We start from the raw sequence: 22,549 nt of genomic DNA, 5'->3' as shown, positions 1-22,549 counted from the left end.
CCACATGTTGTCTGCGTTGAGGGAATCACCCAGCTGTCCCCTGGGACACTGGCTCACCTGGCTGGCTGTACACATCCTTTTAGCACATGACCAAGAGGAAACACAATTAAAGTTCCAGAGTGACTCAAGGAATGTAAGACTCTGGCCTCCTCTTCTCCACTTTCTAGAGGCAAAGAAAATGGCCCAGGGCCAAAGAGACGATAGATGGGAAATTCCGATCTTAGCCTCTCACTTGCCAAGAGCCCCTGCTGCAAGTTAAGAAGCAAAACATCCACGAATTCCACGGGTCAGTAAGACGCCTGCGCTCCAGAGCTGCCTCCCTCTGGTGCAAAGCTGAGATGGGTTGGGAGGACCCTGACCATGTTAACGTTAAAGAAAACAGGGAGAGCGAGGGTGAGGCCTTTGGGAAGTTCATACTTACTCACCATGGGGGCATGATTATTTCCGGAACCACCATGTAGCTTACAATCCAGGAGACGCTAGTGGGTGCTCAGAAAATGCTAATGGACTTGAGAGTCCATTAATGAGGGGGAGCTCACAGTTGGGTCCTCTCTGTGTGAAGGTCATTAGGATAAATCCCAGACTGAAAAGGCCACGCACGTGTGAAGGACAAACAGTACTCCTGTAACCACTCAGCCTCCTGTCCTCAGGCTCACGATGCTGGAACAAGACAGGCCACTTCCCCTCACAGTCAAGCTGAATGGACCTCATCTCCAAGGAAGTAGTCTTGGTGGTACAGAAAGACCACAGCCCTGACGCCCTTGCTTCTAGAACCTTCCAGGCAAACTGCCTGCAACGGGAGTCTGTTGACTGAGGAGAGATGAGGAAGGGAGGGACTTCTAGCCCAGACTCCTTGCCTTTTGCATTTAGGCATCAGCTATTGCAGGAGTCCACATCTCCCATCCCATCCCACCCATACATGGCTTCCCTCTGCTGAGGGACCCTGCCTTGGTGGCTTCATTTCATGCTCTAGCAAATGATGCAGAAGACTAGTTCCTAGGCCAGTCGTTGATTACTGAGCCATGGAGCAGTTGGGCTAGAGGCACTGCTAGCATTTTACATACGAAGTGTCAAAACCAAGCAAAAGGCAAAAGCAGAAGGTAGCATATCAAAGAATTCTTTACTATGTATTCAATAGTGTCTTCCTAAAAATATATTTCAGAATCTGCTTTCCTACCCTCAGTAATTACAGGGCCCCAAAGAAATTCGAAGAAGACTAAAAATAAGCGATCTTGGACTAGCCAAAGTCTGCTAAGTGTTAGCAGATGCACAAGAGAGGTGCAAGTAGATTCCTTTTAATGGTAAAAGTTATAATATTTCTCAGAGTAGGCTTGGGAGGTTATGACCCAAGGGAAGGCAAAGGTTTTTGATTGGTGTCCCCATGACTTGCCCTTGAAATTACGTGTGCAGAGTCAAGGGGGTGAGCTGAGGTATGTGAAGTCCCATTTATCCAATGCTCAAACCAATCATATTTTGATTCCCACTGCTTTCTGATCTTAAGCCCAGGAAAATGTTATTAGAGTTTTCATAGGAGCAGGTTCTATTAGTGTCTTTGTTCATAACCCTGGCTGAGAGACATGGAGACTTAGTCAAATAAGAATTATTTTTCCAGAAGAAAAACTATTACAACTTAGATTTTAATTTGAATTACAAAGCCATTTGGGGGAGAATATTTATTATGTCCCCCTTTTAATAGTTTACTTATAAATGGGAAGTTGCTTTTAATGGGATTCAAGTCAATTTAGGTAAAAAAAAAACAGAGAAATTATGAAAGAAAGGTGATGCGGTGGCATTGTTGAAAGCCGCATTTCGCAAAATGAAATGATTTGGAACATGGTATTAAATGAACGGACGTGGTAGTAAATGAAATCAAATCACATAGTGAGTGAAAAGGTTATTCCCTTTTTAATCCTCCTTCAGTCCTTATGATGAAGAAGTTTGGTGCTGTCAGGTCTGTAACTAGTTCTTGACATTAGGGTTTCTACCATTTACGAAAGAGAAAATAGCTCTCAGGCATAGAGCATTTGACTGCATTGAGCTAGAAGTAATAACTTTTTTCATTCTAAAAATTTTAACCTTACTTTCTCTATGTGATAAATACTAGCTTTCTATTAGTGTTAGTAACTTAAAGTTTTTTTTTTTTTTAAACAAATCTAGTGAAGTAAAAACATGAGGCAAAAAATTGCATGAAGTAAATAATAGCATAGTTGGTATGCGGCCTAAGGAAATATTGTAAAAGAGGTATGTGAAAGAACAAAATTTTAGGAATTAATATTTAAACAGATTTTATACTAACCTAAAGAAAAGCAGGAACCTTGTTTCTATCACTTTCTGCATTCTTGCTCCAAGCTAGACTTGAATTTAATGCCACACTTTATTCCACTGTCTACCCATCTGGAAAACCTTCCCCATTTTCATCTAGCTAAATCCTACTTACCTTTCAAAACCCTACCTCTTCTCGCATGAAATATCCCTCAATTGACCTATTTAGGAATGACCACTCTAACTTTAAATTAATTCTGCATATTTGTTGTGTGTACATATTAAACGAGGACACTTCTAATATACTACTTTTTAATATTTAAACTACCTTTACATACAGATATCCGACGCGTAAACTTACCAAGATAGAACAATATGTCTCATTGCTCTTTGGATTTTCCTCATATCCCTCAGAGCCTATTACTATGTATGGAAAGTAGTAGGTGCCCAATAAGTATTTGTCATGTGACTGTCCAACTCACTGTTAGACAAGCCTCTTCTTTGCTCTATGCATATAGTAAAGACCATTTGTTCATTTCACACGTCATTGCACTCCTACACTATGTCAGCATACTGAGGCCCCTCCCACCCCGCCTCTTCTTCCAGGAACTCATGGTCTAGTGGGAAGTGAGGCATATAGATGGAACAACTTCTAGTACAGCAAGGTAGGGTTTGAAGGTCCAGGGTCAGGAAGTAGCTCCCTCTGACCAAAGGAGTCAGGGAAGGCTTCAGGAAAGAGGAGATATTTGAAATTGGCCTTGAAGCATGTATAGGAGCTTGCCAGGTGAAGGTGGTGGGAAGGCTGGCTAGGAGGTAATAGAGGAAGGAGGGGCATTCCAGGCAGAAAGAAGTCAAAGCACAAAGGCCTAGTGTCATGGTAGGGTCAGGGATGTTTTCACTTAATAAACATCATGAACATTTAAGAGATAATTATACTTATATGTAACTGAGAGAAGACAGCTGGATAAATCCTTTTATTGCTCTATAATGATACAGATAAATTAGTATTTGTGATCCAGATTTTTGAAACTGGCAAAGAAGAGAGCTAAGCTTATTTTTTTAAAGTGTCTTCTCTTTAGGTATCTTTTATTGAATAGGGAAATCGTTTAACGGCACATTTTTTGATCACCTATTTTTTTTCACTTTGAGTGCTGGATCAAATGCAGTTCATTTTACTGTGGCCAAGTCAGTTTCATTTCCTTATTTATGCATATGCTGTGCTTTTAGTTCTGCTTCTCAGGTAGAGGAAATTCTCTGTGTAATCCTGTTTATCTGTATATGTACATATATATGTACATATTTTTAAACTCATCATATTTTATTGAGAAGTTGATAATAAATTATATAACATCATGGTCTTAACCAACCAACCCAACTTAAAGATCAAATGCATAATTAACGGCCATGGTTAAAATCAGTATTGACAGGACAGAAAACAATCCTGTGATGAAATCATTGGTAGGGGTCCTCCCTTCCCCTGAGTAACTGATTTTGCAAATGACACATCACAATAGCTAATGGGTACCAGGGATCTGGGAAAAGCAGAATCATGAAAAAGCTGCTGTTAATGCTTTCTTGATCAGGCTGCATTTGGAAGCCGCATCACTGTAAGAGGTGAAGGGCTGAGAACACGAATCTCTATTAGAAAACAATACAAGCCACGTGGAGATCTGCACCCGAGGAGCTACTGTGGATATTCGTGAATGCATTTGCAATTTTTTGTCTCAACACACAATGTAAAATTTGGAAATGGGTACAAGGCCAGTGGTGGGACAATTTGCTTGTGGTTATTTTAATCCTTCACTCAGATCTGTGTTGACAAGTCTGAGAGCGGAGATCTCTTTTTCAGCATCTAGCTGGTCTGTTTGATTAGAACCTAAAGAGACTGGTACTTTATTTCCATGAGGAATATTCTGGAACAACTCTGCAGTCAGGGCTGCATGATTACTGAATGGGAGTGTGGGATGCGAGAACGAGCAAAGTCTTACTGCAGCAGGCAGAAGTGTTTCTGCAGCCATGACCAGTGATGGGCGATGGTGACAACTGAAGAGTGAGTATCCGTGTCCTTATCCAGAGCTTGGTAAATTAAGGCAAGGGGCTCACACCCGGGCTCTAATCGTACAGTCGATCTGGGATAGCTCTGTCATCCTTTAGTCACCCTGTCAATGTTCCCCTCTGGAGAAACCCCACAGATGTACTGTCATCTGTGCATATTTGGCTAACATCATGTTGCCTGGCGGAAGGAAAGGCAGACTCTGGGAAGAGAGACAGCTTGCTTTTAAAGACATTTCATGACATTTGCAATGAAAGACCCATGTTGAAGAAGCGAGATTTGCAAGAAATCTGGAGTATACTGAAACTTGAGAGGCTACTGGACTCAATCTTCTCTGTAAGTCCATGCTTCCCCCTCCACCATGCGTCCCGTCCTGGGCCGATGTGGTGCCTTGTTGCTGACTCATCATACCCCCAACTGCAGAGAAGCCACGGCATTGTGTAGCAATGCTTTAGAGGTAATGGGGGTGAACTGTGTCACTTTAATGTCGAAAGACCGAAAGAACCCTTGAAGGCAATTAAACTGTGGTTTTCAAGGACCGTGATGAAATGAGTACCTGCGATGGTGATTATAGTAGAGGGGATCGGATGTTCTCTAGCATGAACTTTCCTGAAGACAGGTTGGCCTGGCAAAAGGACAGGCAGAAAGTCAGCAGACTGGATTGCACTGGTTTGCCAGAAGAGCTTTGTGGAATTAGTAAGCTGAATGTCACCCCCAGATGCACCCAGTGCAAGCAATGTTAGTTTGGGGACTGAGCGGTCAGCGGTCACTGTTATGTAGGTTGAAGAAGTGAGCAAGTAAATAAACGGGGCAGGTGTTCTAGGAGTCCAATCAGATTGTGTGAATAAAGCACACACCCCACAGTAGGGTTGCAGCCAGATTCCTGCAGGTGTCTGAGATGGAGTATCCATGCCCGTCAAGTTCCTGCTTCCAGAGGCATCACGGAACAATGAAAAGCACTCGGTGTGATGACAGGTAGCCTCGTGGTGCCAACAACATGGCCTTAAGTAGGCCATTTCTCCAGTTACCCCATGTGTGAAATGGAGATAATAGTGCCTGCTCTGTCCATATCACAGGTCTGTGTGAGGGTCAAGCAACATAACATCAGGGAACATGCTTATTTGTTTCCTTGGCAGTCTGAATGGGAGAAGGTTGTACACACTGGAAGGTTTTACAAGGGTTCACCATTGTCACAGTGACTGGCTGGATTACCTAGTTTAGGGTTTTCATGAAACTCCTGGTTCAACTGACTACCTGCTTTTCGCTTCTACCAAGAGATCCCAGAACTGACCTGGAATCATGAGACTGGGACTGCAAATTCTCCCATATGCTTTCCATCTAAACTTGGGCAAAAGGTGTTTCTTTTCTCTGGGATTCAGTTTTCTCAATTGTACAATGAAGGCAAACTTGAAGGGGATTTGTTTCTCTAACCTATATACTGGAGTGACTAAAGTGTGTTTAACTGTCGGAATTTTCATAGCTTGGCTTCCTTAAAAAGCCATGTGCGTTATGAAGACTCACGTGATGAGCGTAATATGATTGGAAGAGTAACTTTTATTTATTTATTTATTATTATTATTATTTTTTTGCGGTACGTGGGCCTCTCACTGCTGTGGCCTCTCCCGCTGCGGAGCACAGGCTCCGGACGCGCAGGCTCAGCGGCCATGGCTCACGGGCCCAGATGCTCCGCGGCATGTGGGATCTTCCCAGACCAGGGCACGAACCCATGTCCCCTGCATCGGTAGGCGGACTCTCAACCACTGCGCCACCAGGGAAGCCCCGGGAAGAGTAACTTTTAAAAAGGTATACTGACTGTTACATACTTTTAATTAATTAGGGAACTTTTTTGCTGCCTGTTTGGGGACAGAAACATGCCTCTATTTTTCCAAATTGAGCCAGAATACTTAATTTTGTTAAAAATATCCAAATTAATGTACTCTAGTTTCCCCCTTCTGGGGTCCTCCTCATTTTTCATTTGACTGGAATTCATACTGATGGCATTTCAGAGACATAGTGAGGCTTTGGATCGAAAAGGGATTGAGATGCAGGTAGGAATATACAAGTTGGGAGAAAGGAACTAAAAGTGCTGGGTTAAGGTAGTCATCACATGGCCTTGGACTTAAAGTTAGGGGGCCGGGCTCTGAGCCCTGGCTGGATGACTGGAGTAGATTGATCACCTTTGAACCTTCATTTCTTCTCCTATAAATGAGAACAAAAGATCTTATTCCATAAGGTTGAGGATTAAATGATATAATGAATAAGAAATACTTTCCAAATTCGAATGAGCTATAATGTATAGGGGGTTATCATGTTATGTGCCTGGAGGGTCAAGGGGGAATTACATCACAGGTCCCAACAAGGGCCTTTCAATGAGGCAAAGTCTGAGAGCAACAGGTGAAGATTTGCAAATTCCAAAAGCACCTCCAGCATTTAATGTCCATCACTAATGACACCTCTGAAATAGAGGTACTGGGTTGTGGACCAAATGACTTTTTCAATTTCCATATATCCTGCTTCAACTTTAGATTTTCACACTTGGCTGCACAAGACTGCATAAAAGCTGCAGGCAAAGTCCAAGAGTTAGATTAATTTTCCTTTACTGCCCCTGCGTCTCAAAGCGTTGACTTCAAAGCCTCAAACTGACTTCAAAGAAAAGCTCTCCAGGCCTTACAGCTGGTTTTCACTAAATTTTAGAACTTTCCCCAGAGGCATCTATAGAGACCTAAATTTTAGAACTTTCCCCAGAGGCATCTATAGAGAGTGGATCCCAGGCATTCTGGCCTGGTTCTGGAGAAGAAGGATCATGTAAAGTGAGAGGAACAGGCCAATGTGGAAATTCCCAGAGGGTTCTGCAACTTTCTCTCATTTTAACTGCATCAATTTCAGGTTTTGGGAAGAGGAGGTAAAACAGGAAAATTGCTATTGAAGATTAAGGTTCAAGCTATAAGAAAGAGCTTAATGAAGTGCATGAAGTAATAGAAAACCTTTGAAAGAAGTGATTCTGTCCTCTTGGATGCATGATGTGTCCGAGACAGAAAATGTTGGATGTTACTGGTGGGGTATTCTAGAACTTGATACGAACAATTTCTGAGAAAAGAAAATTAGGCTCCCAATACCTAGTTACTAAAAAGGAAGATGTTTCAATGGTAGGAAGGCCCTAAAAGCAAACTCCTGACATATTCAATGATAAAACAGGAAGCTATCCCAACACATAAATGCGTTTTAACAAGGCATTCTACCACTAAAGGTTTTTAGTTAAGGTCTCATTATCAGGCTGCATAGGGCTGAGGGAGCTGTAGATACTATACTATTCCTCAAATGGGTGACTTTTTTTTTTTTAATTACTTCAAGGAAGCCATGAAGACTGACTGGCTTGCCGAATTTCTACCTTCCTCAAAGCTCACAAGGATCATTAACTTACTGGGTGATAGAATCAGAATATTTCCAAAAAGATTTCAATAAGTTAAAATGATGGGATGAAAAAAGGAAGATTAAAGTTTTAAAAGTAAATGTAAATTCCTTCACTCGGATTCAAAAATAGCATATTTGGCAGCACAGAATTTGGAAGACTTGACCTAGGAGAGTGTCAGGTGAATCAGGTTTAAGAAATCCTCTATGAGCACTTGTTCTATTTAATATTTTTATCCTTTTCAATTTCTATGTCTCCGAGAGTCTATGAATCATTTTGTCATTAAATGCCGTGTCTGGAGAGAAGAAGTGGAGGGCAATAGCCCATGTGAAATTGGACGCGTTCAGAAAGTTCCGCTTTGGACGGAATCATGTTGAAACTTCTTGATCATGAATTTACACTGATGGTGGTTTAAGTTAACGCCACCCCACACCATAACATTTTCAAACTTAGAATGTTTGAAAATATTTCCTTTCTAAATATTTTGTTTAGCTATCTGGTTTCAGAAAAAAATAACTAGAATATAGATATCTGCATAATTATATTGGAAAATGCCACGGCCATTAGGATGGCCTTTAAGGACATCTTCAACCTGCAGCTTCAGACAAATCAGGCCTACCATTTGATATGTATCTCCCTCTCTAAATCTACATAGATGATTCTGAAAGGGTGAGAAAATATTTAGGGTCAAAAGAGAGGATGCTGTAAGGAAATATCTTTCTTCTCTATGTAAGGAAATAGCTTTAGAGTCGTGCTGGCTAAAAAATGCAATCAACAGCAGCTGGGTACCATTATGAAATTAAGGGTTTTAAACTTTTTGACTGACATTTTGAGTTTTTACAGAGCACTTTGTAATCCACTGCAAGTGGCAGACATAGTACTCATTACCATGTTAAGAATGCTAAAACTTCGCAGATTGGTGTGGTGGCATGAGGGGAAGGCATGCTTTATCTTCTCCCAGGAGGGCATTATCTATGATTAGGACCCTGAGCTTGGGCCATGGAGTGGGCTTGTATGTCAACTCCTCTGTTTCCTTGAGACGAGCAACCGTTTTATTTATTCTGGTACTCTCTGGAGCATCTAGCAAGGTACACTCACATCATCAGTGCTATGAGAACATCTGTAAATTGATCAGTGTCAAAATATGACCAATTACAGGTTCTCCACACAAATCTGCTTATCAGTAAACACAGCATACACCTCGTTAATGTGTAAGATGTTAACTGTGTAAAATCAGCAAAAGCACACCATGTGTCACAGCTAAACGTTAATGCAGGGCACGTAAGATGTGGTTTTTGTTTGATAATTAAGGGTATTTGGGGGAAAATGAAGAACATTAAAAAATGGTCTTACCATACAGGTATTTTCCTTCATTAAAAGGAAATAAAAATGAGAAATAATTTTTAAAAATGTAAACAACACACGGTACAAAATAAAATTTGGTTCATTAGACTTAAAAAATTCATACCTGTTATTGTGAAGCCACCTAAAAAAGAAAAAAAGAAAGAAATGTTACAATTCATTTCATTTACACTCTAAATAACAAATACCAGTGACATCAGACCGCCTGACAGCCTGTCCAAAGTACAAAAACTTGCCAAATTGTATATACAATTAAGAAAAATATGAAAACATCCATTCATGACTTAATCGCTAATCAATCTTTTAAGACTATGAGCTTTAGTGTACAAATTTAATTCTTGTGCATACCTAAGAAAGCACTGATTTTGTAAAAGGTCATACTGAACCCAAAGCAGAATGTAAACTACCCAACCTTCACAAAATTATGAGGCCCATGGCTCTAAACAACAATCTTGCTAATAAATCAGCAGAAATAAAAAGTAAGTCAGAAAGCTACTGTAGCACCTGACAGAAATGGAAAATAACCTAGAAAAATGGAAAGGAAATGCAAAAAATGAAATGCTTACCAAGCTCATTCAATAACAGGGCTGTGAAGGAAACAGACAAAGACAAACACAGAATAAGAGACCAGATGAATAATGAAAGTAAGAGGAATATCAGCAGAAAGAAATCCAGGCAGATCTGATTACAGTGGTAGGGAGCTGCTACTAAAAAATTGGTGCACGCCAAGTTAATGTGGCATTGGGAGTATTTCCAGATGATCCCAGAACTGATTTCTGCAAACGTGTGTGACTGATTCTATATATATAAACAATTCACTTTATATATTATTTCTTGACATTTAAGAAAACATTTCTACCGTATGTTTACACACAGTCTATACATCTAGTTTGCCAAATATAGTAGAAATATTTTATGAAGTTAATCCTAAACCTTATTTGAGTGAGCCTTCCTCTTGAAATAAGTGCCTGGCAGTTAGCGAATTCAACATATGGAAGTCTTAAAGCATCCAGGATCTCAGGGATTGTACCTTTCAATGGAAACAGAAAACATCTTAGGAAATTCCATTTTGGCCGCCCCGCCCATAAGGAGACTTTGGCCCAAGATGAAGTTCTCTGCTGGAGGTTCTATTTGCATGGTATTTTGGTCAGCAGGGAATGCTTATGTTTTTTAAATCCTCAAAATCTGCGTCCCAGGAATCAGTGCTTATTTGTGTGTCCTTGTCTATGACCTGCACGGTATAATCCGACAACCAGATAGCTTCTTGTGGACACATAATTCCACAGAAACTGACAAGACAGGGAGGGAAGGCCTGGGGCAGCGGAGGTGGGGTGTGGGGCCCCACATACATAATTTGTCTTTCAGGTTTTGTGCTTTAAACCCAGACTATAGCTGTAGCACTTTATTCTGGTGAAAGCTACCTGACTAAATGTATCAAATAAATTACTTCTAGAGTTGTAGATGGGAAAGTTACAATTACCTTTTCAGGACCAGTTTTCTCTCTACTGGTAGTGGCATTAGAGGATACTTTATAAAACAAGTTAGTAATTTTATTTATGGTGACAGAGATCCACTTGTTGGGTGTCAAAAGCAAATAGTGCTATCAAGGAATTTTAATTTGCTTTTATATGAAGGCATATTTTACCAAAATGACAATTGAAAGAGCTGTATTCAAGATGCTCTTCCTTGAGATGAAAGGCAGTCCTTTGGAGGACTGCATTCAGAAGTAAGTGCTTTTTCCTGTATGTTAATGAGGCATTTTTGATCCCATCTTTGTAAGAAATCGGCACAGTTTTCTAGTGTCTTTTTCTTCCGCCTGCTGTCTGTGGAGCATATTAAATAGGCTGCATTAAAATGGGTCCCCAGTGCTCCTTTCTCCATCATTCTAAAGGCTCCTGTTACCTTTTTGAACATGATTAAGTCAGGACAACTTCGTTTTTGTTTGTTTTCTGATGGACTCTGAGGCCAGTGAGTTCTTACAAAAGTGGGATTAGTTAAATTCCCCCAAATGTTGGGTCTGTATAGGAATTAGTCCTTTGTATTTGATTTTTTTTCTTTACATGTAAAAGTTTACATTTCTTGCAAAGTGGTCACCTAAACATCTATACTGCCTTCATCAATGGTTTAAATGCAATTAATAAGAGCTATTAATAGGTACTATGCTCATTTTATATATATATAATTAAGTGTATACCATTGCTTTTAAAATGACCACTAGGGCTTCCCTGGTGGCGCAGTGGTTGGGAGTCCGCCTGCCAGTGCAGGGGACACGGGTTCGTGCCCCGGTCCGAGAGGATCTCACATGCCGCGGAGCAGCTGGGCCCGTGAGCCATGGCCGCTGATCCTGCGCGTCCGGAGCCTGTGCTCCGCAACGGGAGAGGCCACAGCAGTGAGAGGCCAGCGTACCGCAAAAAACAAAAACAAACAAACAAAATAAAACAACCACTATTAGAGGGTAATTATGGGACGCCCTCGGAATAATTCAGAATAAAAAAACTATTTTTAAAGCTGATATAAAATTCCTGTCCTTCCTTCTCAACTATAGGCCATATAAAATAGATATAAAATCAAAGACAGCAAAAAATATGGCTTCTTTCTTCAAATAGTTTCTAAAAATATAAACACAAATCAACACAAAAATATAATTATAAGGATACTGCTGTTTATTTTTTATTTTTAGAAAAAAATTCTATATGTTAGAAATGTGTCAATTCTACAAGAATCAAAAGATTTTGAAGCATAAGACAGGAACGGCTTTAAGTAAGGGCTAAGTTCTTACTGAACTACCATATCCTTCCTACTAAAGAAAATCGATATGACCATGGTTTCATACATATGGTCTCTTTTAAATATCATATCTGATGATATGAAAAATATTTTACCAAAATGAACACTAGGATATTAATGCCACTACTCTTTAAGGATCTTTGTTCTAAGTTTGTTTTTTTTTTTTTGAAAACTGGCTTCTCTAAATTAGACTAATTATTGAATTCTTCTGAAGTTTCCTATTAGTTGCCATTAGACCCATCTACCATGACTAATAGGCATTAAGTAGTCTCCATCACTAACATTTTAGGGGATATTTAATAGCTAGAATCAAATTTTAGAATGATTCCCGAATAGTGAAAAACTAAACCCAGAAATCATTCTTTTATGTCATCCCTTCTGAATTACAGAAATCTCTTCCAGTATTTCTGGAATCTGGTATCAATCAAGGTGAGCTGGCATTTTCTGAAGAAAAGGGACATTGTTTGGTGCATTTGTGAATATGGGCAGGAAAATGAAATGGCTAAAGCTTCAAAGGAGAGGAAGTATAGTACTTGGAAGCCGAGGAAGAGGAGAGAGTTAAATGTGAGAGTAGGAGACACAGAGAGAAGAGTACAATTTCTCGCTGGTATGTCTTTGTGTACTCTCACACCTTTCATTCCTCTTCTTATCCATTTTGGTTCCTCAAGCACAAGGGAGAAACTGCACTCTTTCTCATATTCCTCACGGTCAAATATTCTAATGGTAATGATCTTCCTGTGGGAACACAAGACAAAGGCAAAACAAATGGTTGGAGTCACACGCTCATGCTAGGTGTTCACCAAGCAGCATGTTACTGTGATGTTATGGAAGGAGAACTGGCCACACATGGACCTCCAGGAGTATGTAAAAGGGCATCCAGGTACTCTCAGCTGGCCCCGTTAAGTTTCCTCTAATCCATCATTTTTACAAATTCTTCCTGCTTCAATGAGCAGTCAGGAGGTATCCCAAATTAGGAAGAGAAATCAGAAAGTCGGCTTCATGTGGGTGCAGGAAGCATCAGCACCAACTTTCCCAGGCTCGACTGCACTGACAATGAGTAGCTCAGACTGCCATGTGCAGAGTGGCCCAAACTGGCTGCTGGAGCTCCAGGCTGGGCTCCCTGTGGCCCCAGAGGAGATCTATGCCCCGTTACATAGGTGGAGGGATGTGTGCATTGTAAGTCACGTTCTGGAGAGTGCAGGCATCCAGGGGTGGCACAGGCCAGCAGAAGCTGTTGGGCTCAGCCCTGGAGCAGTTCCCCCACCTTTCTTCTCACTCATCTCCACCAAGCGGGGCTCGCCAATCTCAAGGAGGAAGGTCTTGTTTTTCTCATACTCCTCATCATCAATTACCTTGACTGATATTGTTTTGCTGAAACAGAGAAGAATAGAAATTGACGAACAAGGGGAATAGGAAATAGGAGAGAAGGAACATAGAGAAGCGGAAAGCAAGGTTAACGAGTGGCACTTCCAGACAAACGGCAACTGAGAAACTTCTGGACCGTGAGACTGTCCTTCCAGGATGGGTGTGGGATGGGTCTGAGAGAGTGGAAAGGTCACCCAATGCACAGCTGCCCTGCCCAGGACCACAGAATTGTTTCAGCCAAAATACAGCATTCATACTACTAGGTTTATCATCATCATGGGAAGCAGAAAAACATAGATCACAATAATAAGAAAAGAAAAATAGATTTATTTAGTAAATGCCTTAACCACAGGATTGTCTGAGCTGTGCTCTGGAATTCAACCCTTTGAAACAAATCAGTAAACCACATCAAAATATGAACAGAGGTTATATCTGAGTAACAGGCATAAGGGTCATTTCTGGGGGCCTTCATTCTGCTTTACTGTATTTCCAAACATAACATTTTTACCATAAAATTTTATTAAAATAATAAATGCATAAGAGCATCACAAAATAAAATAAAAGTCTTTTATCTTACCCCACCCAATGTCCTAGACTCAAACTCTTTTTCAGGTGAGTCAGATTTTCCACCTAGATCACAAGGGGAAGTTGTTCATGTTTTGTTTGTCTTTCTAAAGATGGAAGCCTCCTAAGGTGGGGGTGGGGAGTCATGACGTTCTAGTTATTTTCTTCCCTCCCAAAGCTGACCTTCAACTTTGACAAAATACACTCTACCCTACTTTCGAACTCCACCGATACACCAAGGCATTTCATTAAGAATTCTTCCTGTAATCCATCCTTTAGAGCTTCTTGCCTTATCCTGTGGTTGTGATTGACAGGTAGGTAGGACAAATGCAAATATTATGCAAATCTCAACTCCCCACAAGACCTGATGACTCTGAAAAGAAATTTAATGTTACCTTCTAATTAATGAGGGCTTAATCACTTCATGTATTACAACTTATTCAGAGCCCCCAAACACTTGTTTGTCCTTGAAAATATTCTTTTTGTTCAGTACCATTGGCCAAGAACATTTCTGACTAAAGGTTTTTTTTTTTTTTTTTTTTTTTGCGGTACGTGGGCCTCTCACTGTTGTGGCCTCTCCCGTTGAGGAGCACAGGCTCCGGACGCGCAGGCTCAGCAGCCATGGCTCACGGGCCCAGCCGCTCCGCGGCACGTGGGATCTTCCCGGACCGGGACACGAACCCATGTCCCCTGCATCAGCAGGCGGACTCTCAACCACTGCGCCACCAGGGAAGCCCTGACTAAAGGTTTTAAAACAATGACTTCATAAAGACACACAGTTTTAATGTCATGGACATTATTTAGTTTTGGTGGAATTTTCTAGGTCTTCTGGAAGGAAATTAGTCTATAACCTTTTTTTTTTCAATATTGATCAAAGCCCTCAAGTTTCATTTAGACCTATGCAAGCCAAAGAGCACCAGTCTTCTTTTCTTGTATGAAGGAGAATAAAGGTAGAAGTTGCTTTTAATTCTCTGAATTTCCCAGCCCCTAATGCTAAGTGAGATCAAATGATTGCTTCTGATTCTGGGGAGCCTCATAACCTCCTCGCTGCTCCTCAGCTAAAGAACATCCCCCATAGCGCTCACATCCCCATTTCTCACTACTAAGGGGTTGGAGCGCATGACGGTGCCTTTCTATCTCAGCTCTGTCCTCAAAGGCCAGATGAGCAGCTGTCAATGACTAAAGCAATAATCATTTTTTAAGAGCAATTAGATACTTACAAAACTACCAACAGTACGACAAAAGTCCAACCACATGTGTATAGTGAACAGTTCCTGTCTAACTTCTAGAACTATTTTTCTGGAATTCACCCATTTACTTTATATATACATATATATATAGAAGTACCCTGGTGTAGTCAGGGCAGACTGTATATATTTGTGCAGCCTGCCCTGACTACACCAGGATATCTGATCATTCCTCAATATCCAAAAAACACAAAATGTTAGAGAAAGCGCAAGAAGATGTAAGAAATGATATGTGTGTTTTTAATTTCAGAACTGAACTTGATGTTATAAGTGAGATCAAATTTACTCTTCAGAAACCTGCCAAATGTCTACCCTCTTTGTCATGCAACTTATGTGTTTAGGTATTAATTTCCATCTTACTGCCTTGTAATCATAAATTATACTTGTACCTCTCTGCTAAAGTCACCAGCATAATATGACCATGGGTGGGAAAACATTGGTGGGCATTAGAAGGGCCCTGCTATCGTCTTCTGGCCCCAGTGGCCCCAAATTCATAATCAAGGCACTTCATGGTAGGGTCCATGTTGCAATGCTCTTGCATATATTACTTTAAAACATTTGACTTATCTTTTTCCATCTTGTACTTCCAATCTATCTCACATCTCATATTTTATTAGATTGTAGAAATGAAGAAAGCACAGTGGAGATGGTTGTAGTAGTCTTGCTAATAGGGCGAGCATTTGTTTAGGAAAGGCTCCCAGTTTCATTCCCAAAGGGCAACATGACCACTTATTCACAAATAAATAGAAAAACCCAAATAACATAGTGTTTCTTATCCTTGGTGAAGTTAATCTGCTATAGGTTTATTTTCTACATTCTGAGTAGCTGATTAATGTGAGAAATATAGGGTCCCACCCAATTTGTTTGTATAATAAAATAAGCACATAAAATTTATCAGCAGACTATCGCTATTCACCGGGATCATAATCCTTAGAAAACGTTTCAGTACCGGATAACTATGACACTGGAAATTCAACTTACGAAGGGAAAGAAAACAGTACCTCCGTAGGTACTTGGCAAAGATGAATGGGATTTGCATAATGGCATATTATTTCAAAATCATTAGTAATACAATCAGTAGTGCCCTTGACAGGAGGAGCCATTAAATTGTATATTGAGTTTGCTTCTCTTGCACAGTAAAGCTATTAATAGGAAACTTGATGATTAAAGGACAATTCAGTCAATTTAAAGAGGCAAGATAAAGTCAATCATTATGAATTAGCCCTCTGAATCAAGAGGCAAAAATCAGAAGGGACTGGTAATGTTCACTTTTTGCTTCAGAACAGAACTATTCCTCCCCTTAGCAAAGGTGGAGAAGGTGAAATTAACCTATATAAATTTTAAAGGATCATATCCTTGCGATGTCTTTTGCTCACTTTCCAGAGCCTAACTAATACAGGAAAGGGACTGTCATTGCTTCTTCCATCACTGGGGATGTTACAGGAGATGGCGTTTATCTGGTGAAGAACGCAGTTCCACTAGCTTGATAATCAGCAGAAGTATAGCTCTCTGTTCCTCACAGTTCTGCAGTGGAAATTATATCTCAAGGACTGAAGGGATCTTAAAGGTCCTCCAGTTTGCCCCCCATTGCCACACCGATTCCCACATTCACAGGGCTTTTGCACTGTCCTAAAGACTCCCTCTCTCTGAGAACACAGATTCATGTTGTGTTGTACTTTGCTTCCATTTACCAATGGGAAGCAGTCAGATAGCTGTTGTTCTTTCTTTTTTTTTAACTGAAGTATAGTTAATTTACAATGTTGTGTTAGTTTCAAGCATACAGCAAAGTGATTCAGTTATACATATATACATATATATATTCTTTTTCAGATCCTTATATATATGTGTGTGTGTATATACATATATATATAAACATGTTCTTTTTCAGATTCTTTTCCATTATAGGTTATTACAAGATATCGAGTATAGTTCCCTGTGCAATACAGTAGTGTTGTTACTTCTTTAAATTAACAGGTTAACCAAGACAAGATTGGAATAGTCAGGCAGGCCCAGCCCTTCACCTAACAACAACCCCTGCACTATTATTATACTGATAAGGAACAGATAGAAAACTGTGTCATGCAATTTTCAGCTACCGTAATTATGATGAAGAAGGTAAGGAGAATTTCTCACTTGATCTTTTTTACATCACTTTAAAGTTGAAGAGTATACTATAACAATTATGTTTCCTAGAAACTAGCAACGAGTTACAAATCTCATGATAACATTAAAACATTAAATAATTTGTCAGGATGGCCAAAATTTTTATGCATATACATTTTGGATCCACTTCTAGAAAAAAAAAAGCATTTGGTTAAGAAAGATCAATTTATTTAGTGGAAAAATACAGGTTGTTCCTTTTGATTTTTGCAGTGCCTTTCCTTTGATGATACTAAGCCCACATCTATACTTTATTTCCAAGTCTCTCTCTTATCTGATGGGTCTCAAAGGACCAAACATCTTCAAACATTCTAGTAAGGAGTTCTTATATCAGGTGGTGACTCAGGTAAACTGTGAGAAAGAAGAGAAAGACATGGTGTTACTAGTGGGAGCTAAAAAAGAAAATCTCTTCAAAATACATTCTAATCTCTCATTATTAAGCCAAAGTCCTATCAGTCTCTTCAAATTTCAGCCTCAATTAGTCCTTCTGTGGTTTCTTTTCCCTAAGACCGCTCTTGATATTGGGAGACGTGAGGAAAAGAGTTGGAGGATGAAAAAGAAGACTCTTTCTAAATCCTCATAAAATAAAAAAGATTTTAGTGAGGATTTCACACCTGTAGATGCTACAATGTCTCTTTTAAAATTTATTTGATTTTTAAGATTTAGCCTCTTTTTAGGCGTACTCAGGGGTCAATGGACTGATGGGCATTTTGCATTTTTTAGTTCACTGATCAATCTTCAGAGCAGCCCTGGAAGCGACTTCTACAACTTGTACAATTCAGAGGAAACAATGACTCAGAGAAGTTAAGTAACTTCCAAGGTCACAGAGCGAGACTCCTGTAACTGGCTCCAAAGACCAACATCTTTCAATTATGTGACCCACGCAGTCCTTATTCATTCAGCTGTGCAGTAGTTTTATGACCACTTTAAAAGATCTGAATCATTATTTTGAAGTAATATACAGGTTTATTGTTTAATCTTTATGTTAACAAAGACTACCTGGATGAGCAACGATAGATTTTCAATTCTATTTTTAAAAGGAGTGCAGCACACATTACATTCGATGGCAGCTGTCATGAAAAGGCAAATCCTTGAGGCGATAAAGGTCCTGTTAGGATTAACTGAAAAGCACCATGAACACACGAGGGCTCCCCAACTCTGAGGAATACGAGCAACCGACCAGCAGCCTTGGCTTCACCTGGAGGCCTGTCAGAAACGCGGGATCTCAGGGCCCACCCCAGACCCACCAAATTGCATCTGCATTTTATCAAGATCCCCAGATGACGCTGATGCAAGCGAAAGTTTGAGAAGCGCTGATCTCGACAGGATAAAGGGTTCTTTCATTACAGATAATAAATGAAGAGGCTGGTGGTAATTGGGCTCATGTTTTGGAACTGTCTGCATATTTGAATCATGTGTGCAGCTTTGAAAACTCTAAATGCCTGGGCTCGGCACACTCCGGATCGGTGAGATGAATGTCTCTGGTTTTGGGGCCTCGGCACGAATACAGTTCTACAAAGTTTTTCAAGGGATTCTAATAATGTGGCTGGGAGCTGGCTAATGGAGAATCAGCATGTCTGGCCAGACGTTTAGAAGAATGTATTAAATAAGGAATAGGTAGCATTGTGAGGAAGTAAGGGTCAAAGCTAAATTTTAGATCTAATTAGTTATCTAGGCTGAAGCATGGGAGAGACATTTAACTTTGTCCTTCACTGGTATTCTTTTCTGGATTATAGAGAGCACATAAAGTTGTCGTTTTCTCCTCTCAGGAAATGCTGGTCTCCACAAGCAAACTTAATAGTTACAGATGAGAAAACACCTTTAGCCTCTGGGCAGCAGAGTGATTTCCTTCTCAGAGAGATAAGAATTCTGGTGCTAGGTTTTTAGACAACAGAGGTTCTATTTGGAGAACAGAAGAACTAAGGGTTTCATTTGCCACAGAAGACAGTAATTAATGTCTTATATTCTTTCTCTCAGAGAGCCTCTGAGCCATGTCAGTCAAAGGCCATGTCTGTGGAACTGGAAACTTTCCACCTGGAAGCCACCACATTCAGACTCAAGAAAGAAGTGACCCAGGACCGACCTCATCTGAAGGGAAAATATCTGGCAATTTCTCTGATCATAGAGTGATGTCATCAGGTAAGGCAAGTTTGAAATGGAATCCCCAGTACACCTGATGTTAAAAGCTTCAGGATAAACTCCTCTTACTCAAAAAAGACAAATAAACCAACTTAAAATGCGCAAAGGATCTGAACAGACTTTTCTCCATAGAAAGTAAACCAACGGCCAATAAGTACATGAGACGCTCAGCATCATTTGTTATCAGGGAAATGCAAATCAAAACCACAATGAGACGCCACTTCACCCCCACCAAGATAGCTATAATCAGAAAAACAGATACTAGTATGTGCTATATGGAGAATGTAGAGGAACTGGAACTCTCTTACATTGCTGGTGGAAATGTTAAATGGTATAGAGGCTTTGGAAAAGTCTGGCAGTTCCTCAGAAGTTTAAAAATCAGGTTACCATATGACCCAGCAATTCCACTTCTAGGTGGAACTCAAGAGATTTAAAAACATATGTCTACACAAAAACTTATACATGAATGATTACAGCGGCATTACTGATAATAGCCCAAAGCTGGAAACAACCTAAATGTCTGTCGGCTGATGAATGGATAATCAAAATGTGATACCTCCACATAATGGAATATTATTCAGCAATAAAAAGGAATGAAATGCTGATACAGGCTACTAAAAAGTAGCGTTACTATGTCACCCCCAAACATACTGCTTCGGTATATTGATTATTTTGAGCTGGGGGTATGTAAAAATAGCAAATGCAGGGAGACGCTGTCTCTGAACTTCTCCCATCTGCCTAAAGACAGATGTTCCAAAAGGAACTCAAATGTCATAAATTCCCTCCCTGAGAATTTCATCAACCAGGGAAAGTGACTCTTATCACAGGAGAGGAGACTAGAAGTAGACACCAGGCAAACGTTGTCACAAACTGTCATATCTCCCATCTTTTCTTCTAAGGGTCCATTCATCTTTCCTAAAAATCATGTACTCTCCCCTAAGAAGCCAATATCCTCTCTCCCCGAGCCCTATTAGGACAGTATTCAAGCTTACATTTAAGCCACCTCAGAGAATGACTCATTTTTCCCTGGGTATCTCCCATGTACACATGTTAACAAACTTGTTTGTTTTTCTCTTGTTAATCTGTCTTTTATTACATGATCTCAGCCAAGAACTCTGAAGAGTAGAGGGAAAATTATTCTTCCTTCCCTGCACTTTGACATGGATGAACCTTGAAAACATTATGCTAAAGTGAAAGAAGCCAGACACAACTGTTCAGACATTGTATGATTCTATTTATATGAAACGTCCAGAATAGACAAACCCGTAGAGACAGGAAGTAAATTAGTGGCTGCCTAGGGCTGGGGATTGGGGGATAAATGGGGGTGACTGCTGATGGGCATGGGATTTCGTTTGGGGGTGATGGAAATATTCTAAAATCGATTATAGCAATGGTTGCACAATTCTGAGACTATAATAAAGCCCACTGAATTGCATATTTTAAATGGGTGAATTCTCTGGTATGTGAATTATATCTCAATAAAGCTGTTATTACAAAACACAACAGCAACGACAAACAAACTTCAGGATAAAATCGTAGTCTAGAAAAAGCCGTTTCCTTGGGTAAGAAAAGGTTGTGAGAATGTTTGGGGTGAATTTTCAGTTAGAAGTTTCAAATTTTGTTAGTACTGTCAAACAGAAAACTGGGGTGCTGCATGGCCCTGAGACAGTGAAAACCATTTGCATCAAAGCTAAGTGCCCTTGCTGTGACGGCTAGCTCCGCCACCCCTCAATCCCTCCCTCTCCCCAAGCAGAACACGCACTGCCTCCTTCAGGATCAAGGGCTGTTGATGTCCTGCTTTGACAGGCTAAGCATTTCTGGTGGATGTTACCTCAGGCCTGGCTTCCTTGGCAGGTTTCTTTTTCCCAGAGTATAAAGTCTCATGAAAAAATCAGAAGCAGCACTTCCTTCATGGCATTCATTTAAAAGGAAAGGAAAGGACTCTAATCGTGGGTTATGCCTGCTGCCCTTGCAAAGCAAACAGTTCTCTTCACACCACCTAGGGCATTATCCAGTGCTCTTTTCGGCATTGATTTCTCTCTACCAACAAGGAAAGATATGCTTGCTATGCGTTGCCTTTGTATCGCTTGGCTTAAATTCCTGGCCCATTTTAAGCCTTTTTTTTTCCCTTCAAAAATTGACTTTGTGGGCTTCCCTGGTGGCGCAGTGGTTGAGAGTCCGCCTGCCGATGTAGGGGACACGGGTTCGTGCCCCGGTCTGGGAAGATCCCACATGCCGCGGAGCGGCTGGGCCCGTGAACCATGGCCGCTGAGCCTGCGCGTCCGGAGCCTGTGCTCCGCAACGGGAGAGGCCACAACAGTGAGAGGCCCGCGTACCACAAAAAAAAAAAAAAAAAAAATGGACTTTGTGAATTGCTTGGTGATTAGGGAAAGAAAGGGGCAGTCAGAGAAGACCGACACATATATTCTCAACATTTTCCATAAGTGACCCCAAACAATTCCCCCCCAATTAACATTTTAAATAGGATAAGAACAGACTGCTTTTCATATTATTTCTAATAATACTTTTACATCCTTTTCAGATTATTGGTGAGGAACTCTTGGCATGACTTCACTTGGGAATTTGTTTAAGGTTCCATTCTAAGATGGTCATAGAAGAGGGACTAGATCATGACTTAAATCTACTGTTTCCTTCATTGAACTGTCCAGGGCACCAAACTAGGACTCAAATTACCCTGGATTTGTATCTTGACTCTGTCACTTTCTGGCTGAGATATGTGGGCCAGTTCTGGCATCTTTCTAGACCTTAGTGTTATCATCTATCAAATGGGGATAAGGAAACTCACTTCGCAGTGACTATAATCTTCACAGTGTCATGATGATCAGATAATGGGTGTCATCATTCAACAACTGTGGATAATAAAACTTCACACGTGATTGCAAAGGTCAAATAATATAATGCATGCAAAATCATTCTGCAAAGGACTATAAGATGTTAGGAAGAGTTGTCGTTAGTTGAAAAGAAGTGGTTTACTTTATAGTTTTTACTTGCTCCTTCACCCAGTCACCCAAAGGGGCAGCTGGCAGGTGAGAGGTGGAGGTCAGAAAATACTCAATGGAGTAATGGGCAATACCCTCAAATTCACTCTCAGATGTAGCTTGGGACCACATCTCACATAATGGACTTTCCAGGTGCAGAACTCTAAACTTAAAGATGCAAAACGCATAAGAAGTACTGGCA

At 40.4% G+C, this 22,549-nt stretch overlaps 1 protein-coding gene across 10 annotated transcripts in view; it reads right to left on the bottom strand.

The window, feature by feature from the left end:
• The window catches only part of SLC8A1 (solute carrier family 8 member A1), a 411,488-nt gene that overhangs the window by 71,027 nt on the left and 317,912 nt on the right, over positions 1-22,549 (bottom strand). For 3 of the 10 annotated variants that reach the window (XM_060026743.1, XM_060026745.1, XM_060026747.1), the window contains exons 3-7: positions 12,505-12,608; positions 9,653-9,673; positions 9,193-9,210; positions 9,078-9,092; positions 4,872-4,940 (exon numbers count right to left, since the gene is read on the bottom strand). In XM_060026743.1, coding sequence (XP_059882726.1) covers positions 4,872-4,940; positions 9,078-9,092; positions 9,193-9,210; positions 9,653-9,673; positions 12,505-12,608 — 227 coding nt within the window. Of the gene's footprint in view, positions 1-4,871; positions 4,941-9,077; positions 9,093-9,192; positions 9,211-9,652; positions 9,674-12,504; positions 12,609-13,137; positions 13,162-22,549 lie in introns of those variants that run through there. The other 7 variants (XM_060026748.1, XM_060026752.2, XM_060026744.1 and 4 more) reach the window with 6 other exon arrangements.

The sequence above is a fragment of the Delphinus delphis genome, chromosome 12, assembly GCF_949987515.2.
Source record: "Delphinus delphis chromosome 12, mDelDel1.2, whole genome shotgun sequence".
NCBI lineage: Eukaryota > Metazoa > Chordata > Mammalia > Artiodactyla > Delphinidae > Delphinus > Delphinus delphis.
Note: the sequence above shows the minus strand (reverse complement) of the source record. Positions and strands in the feature narration are given on the sequence as shown.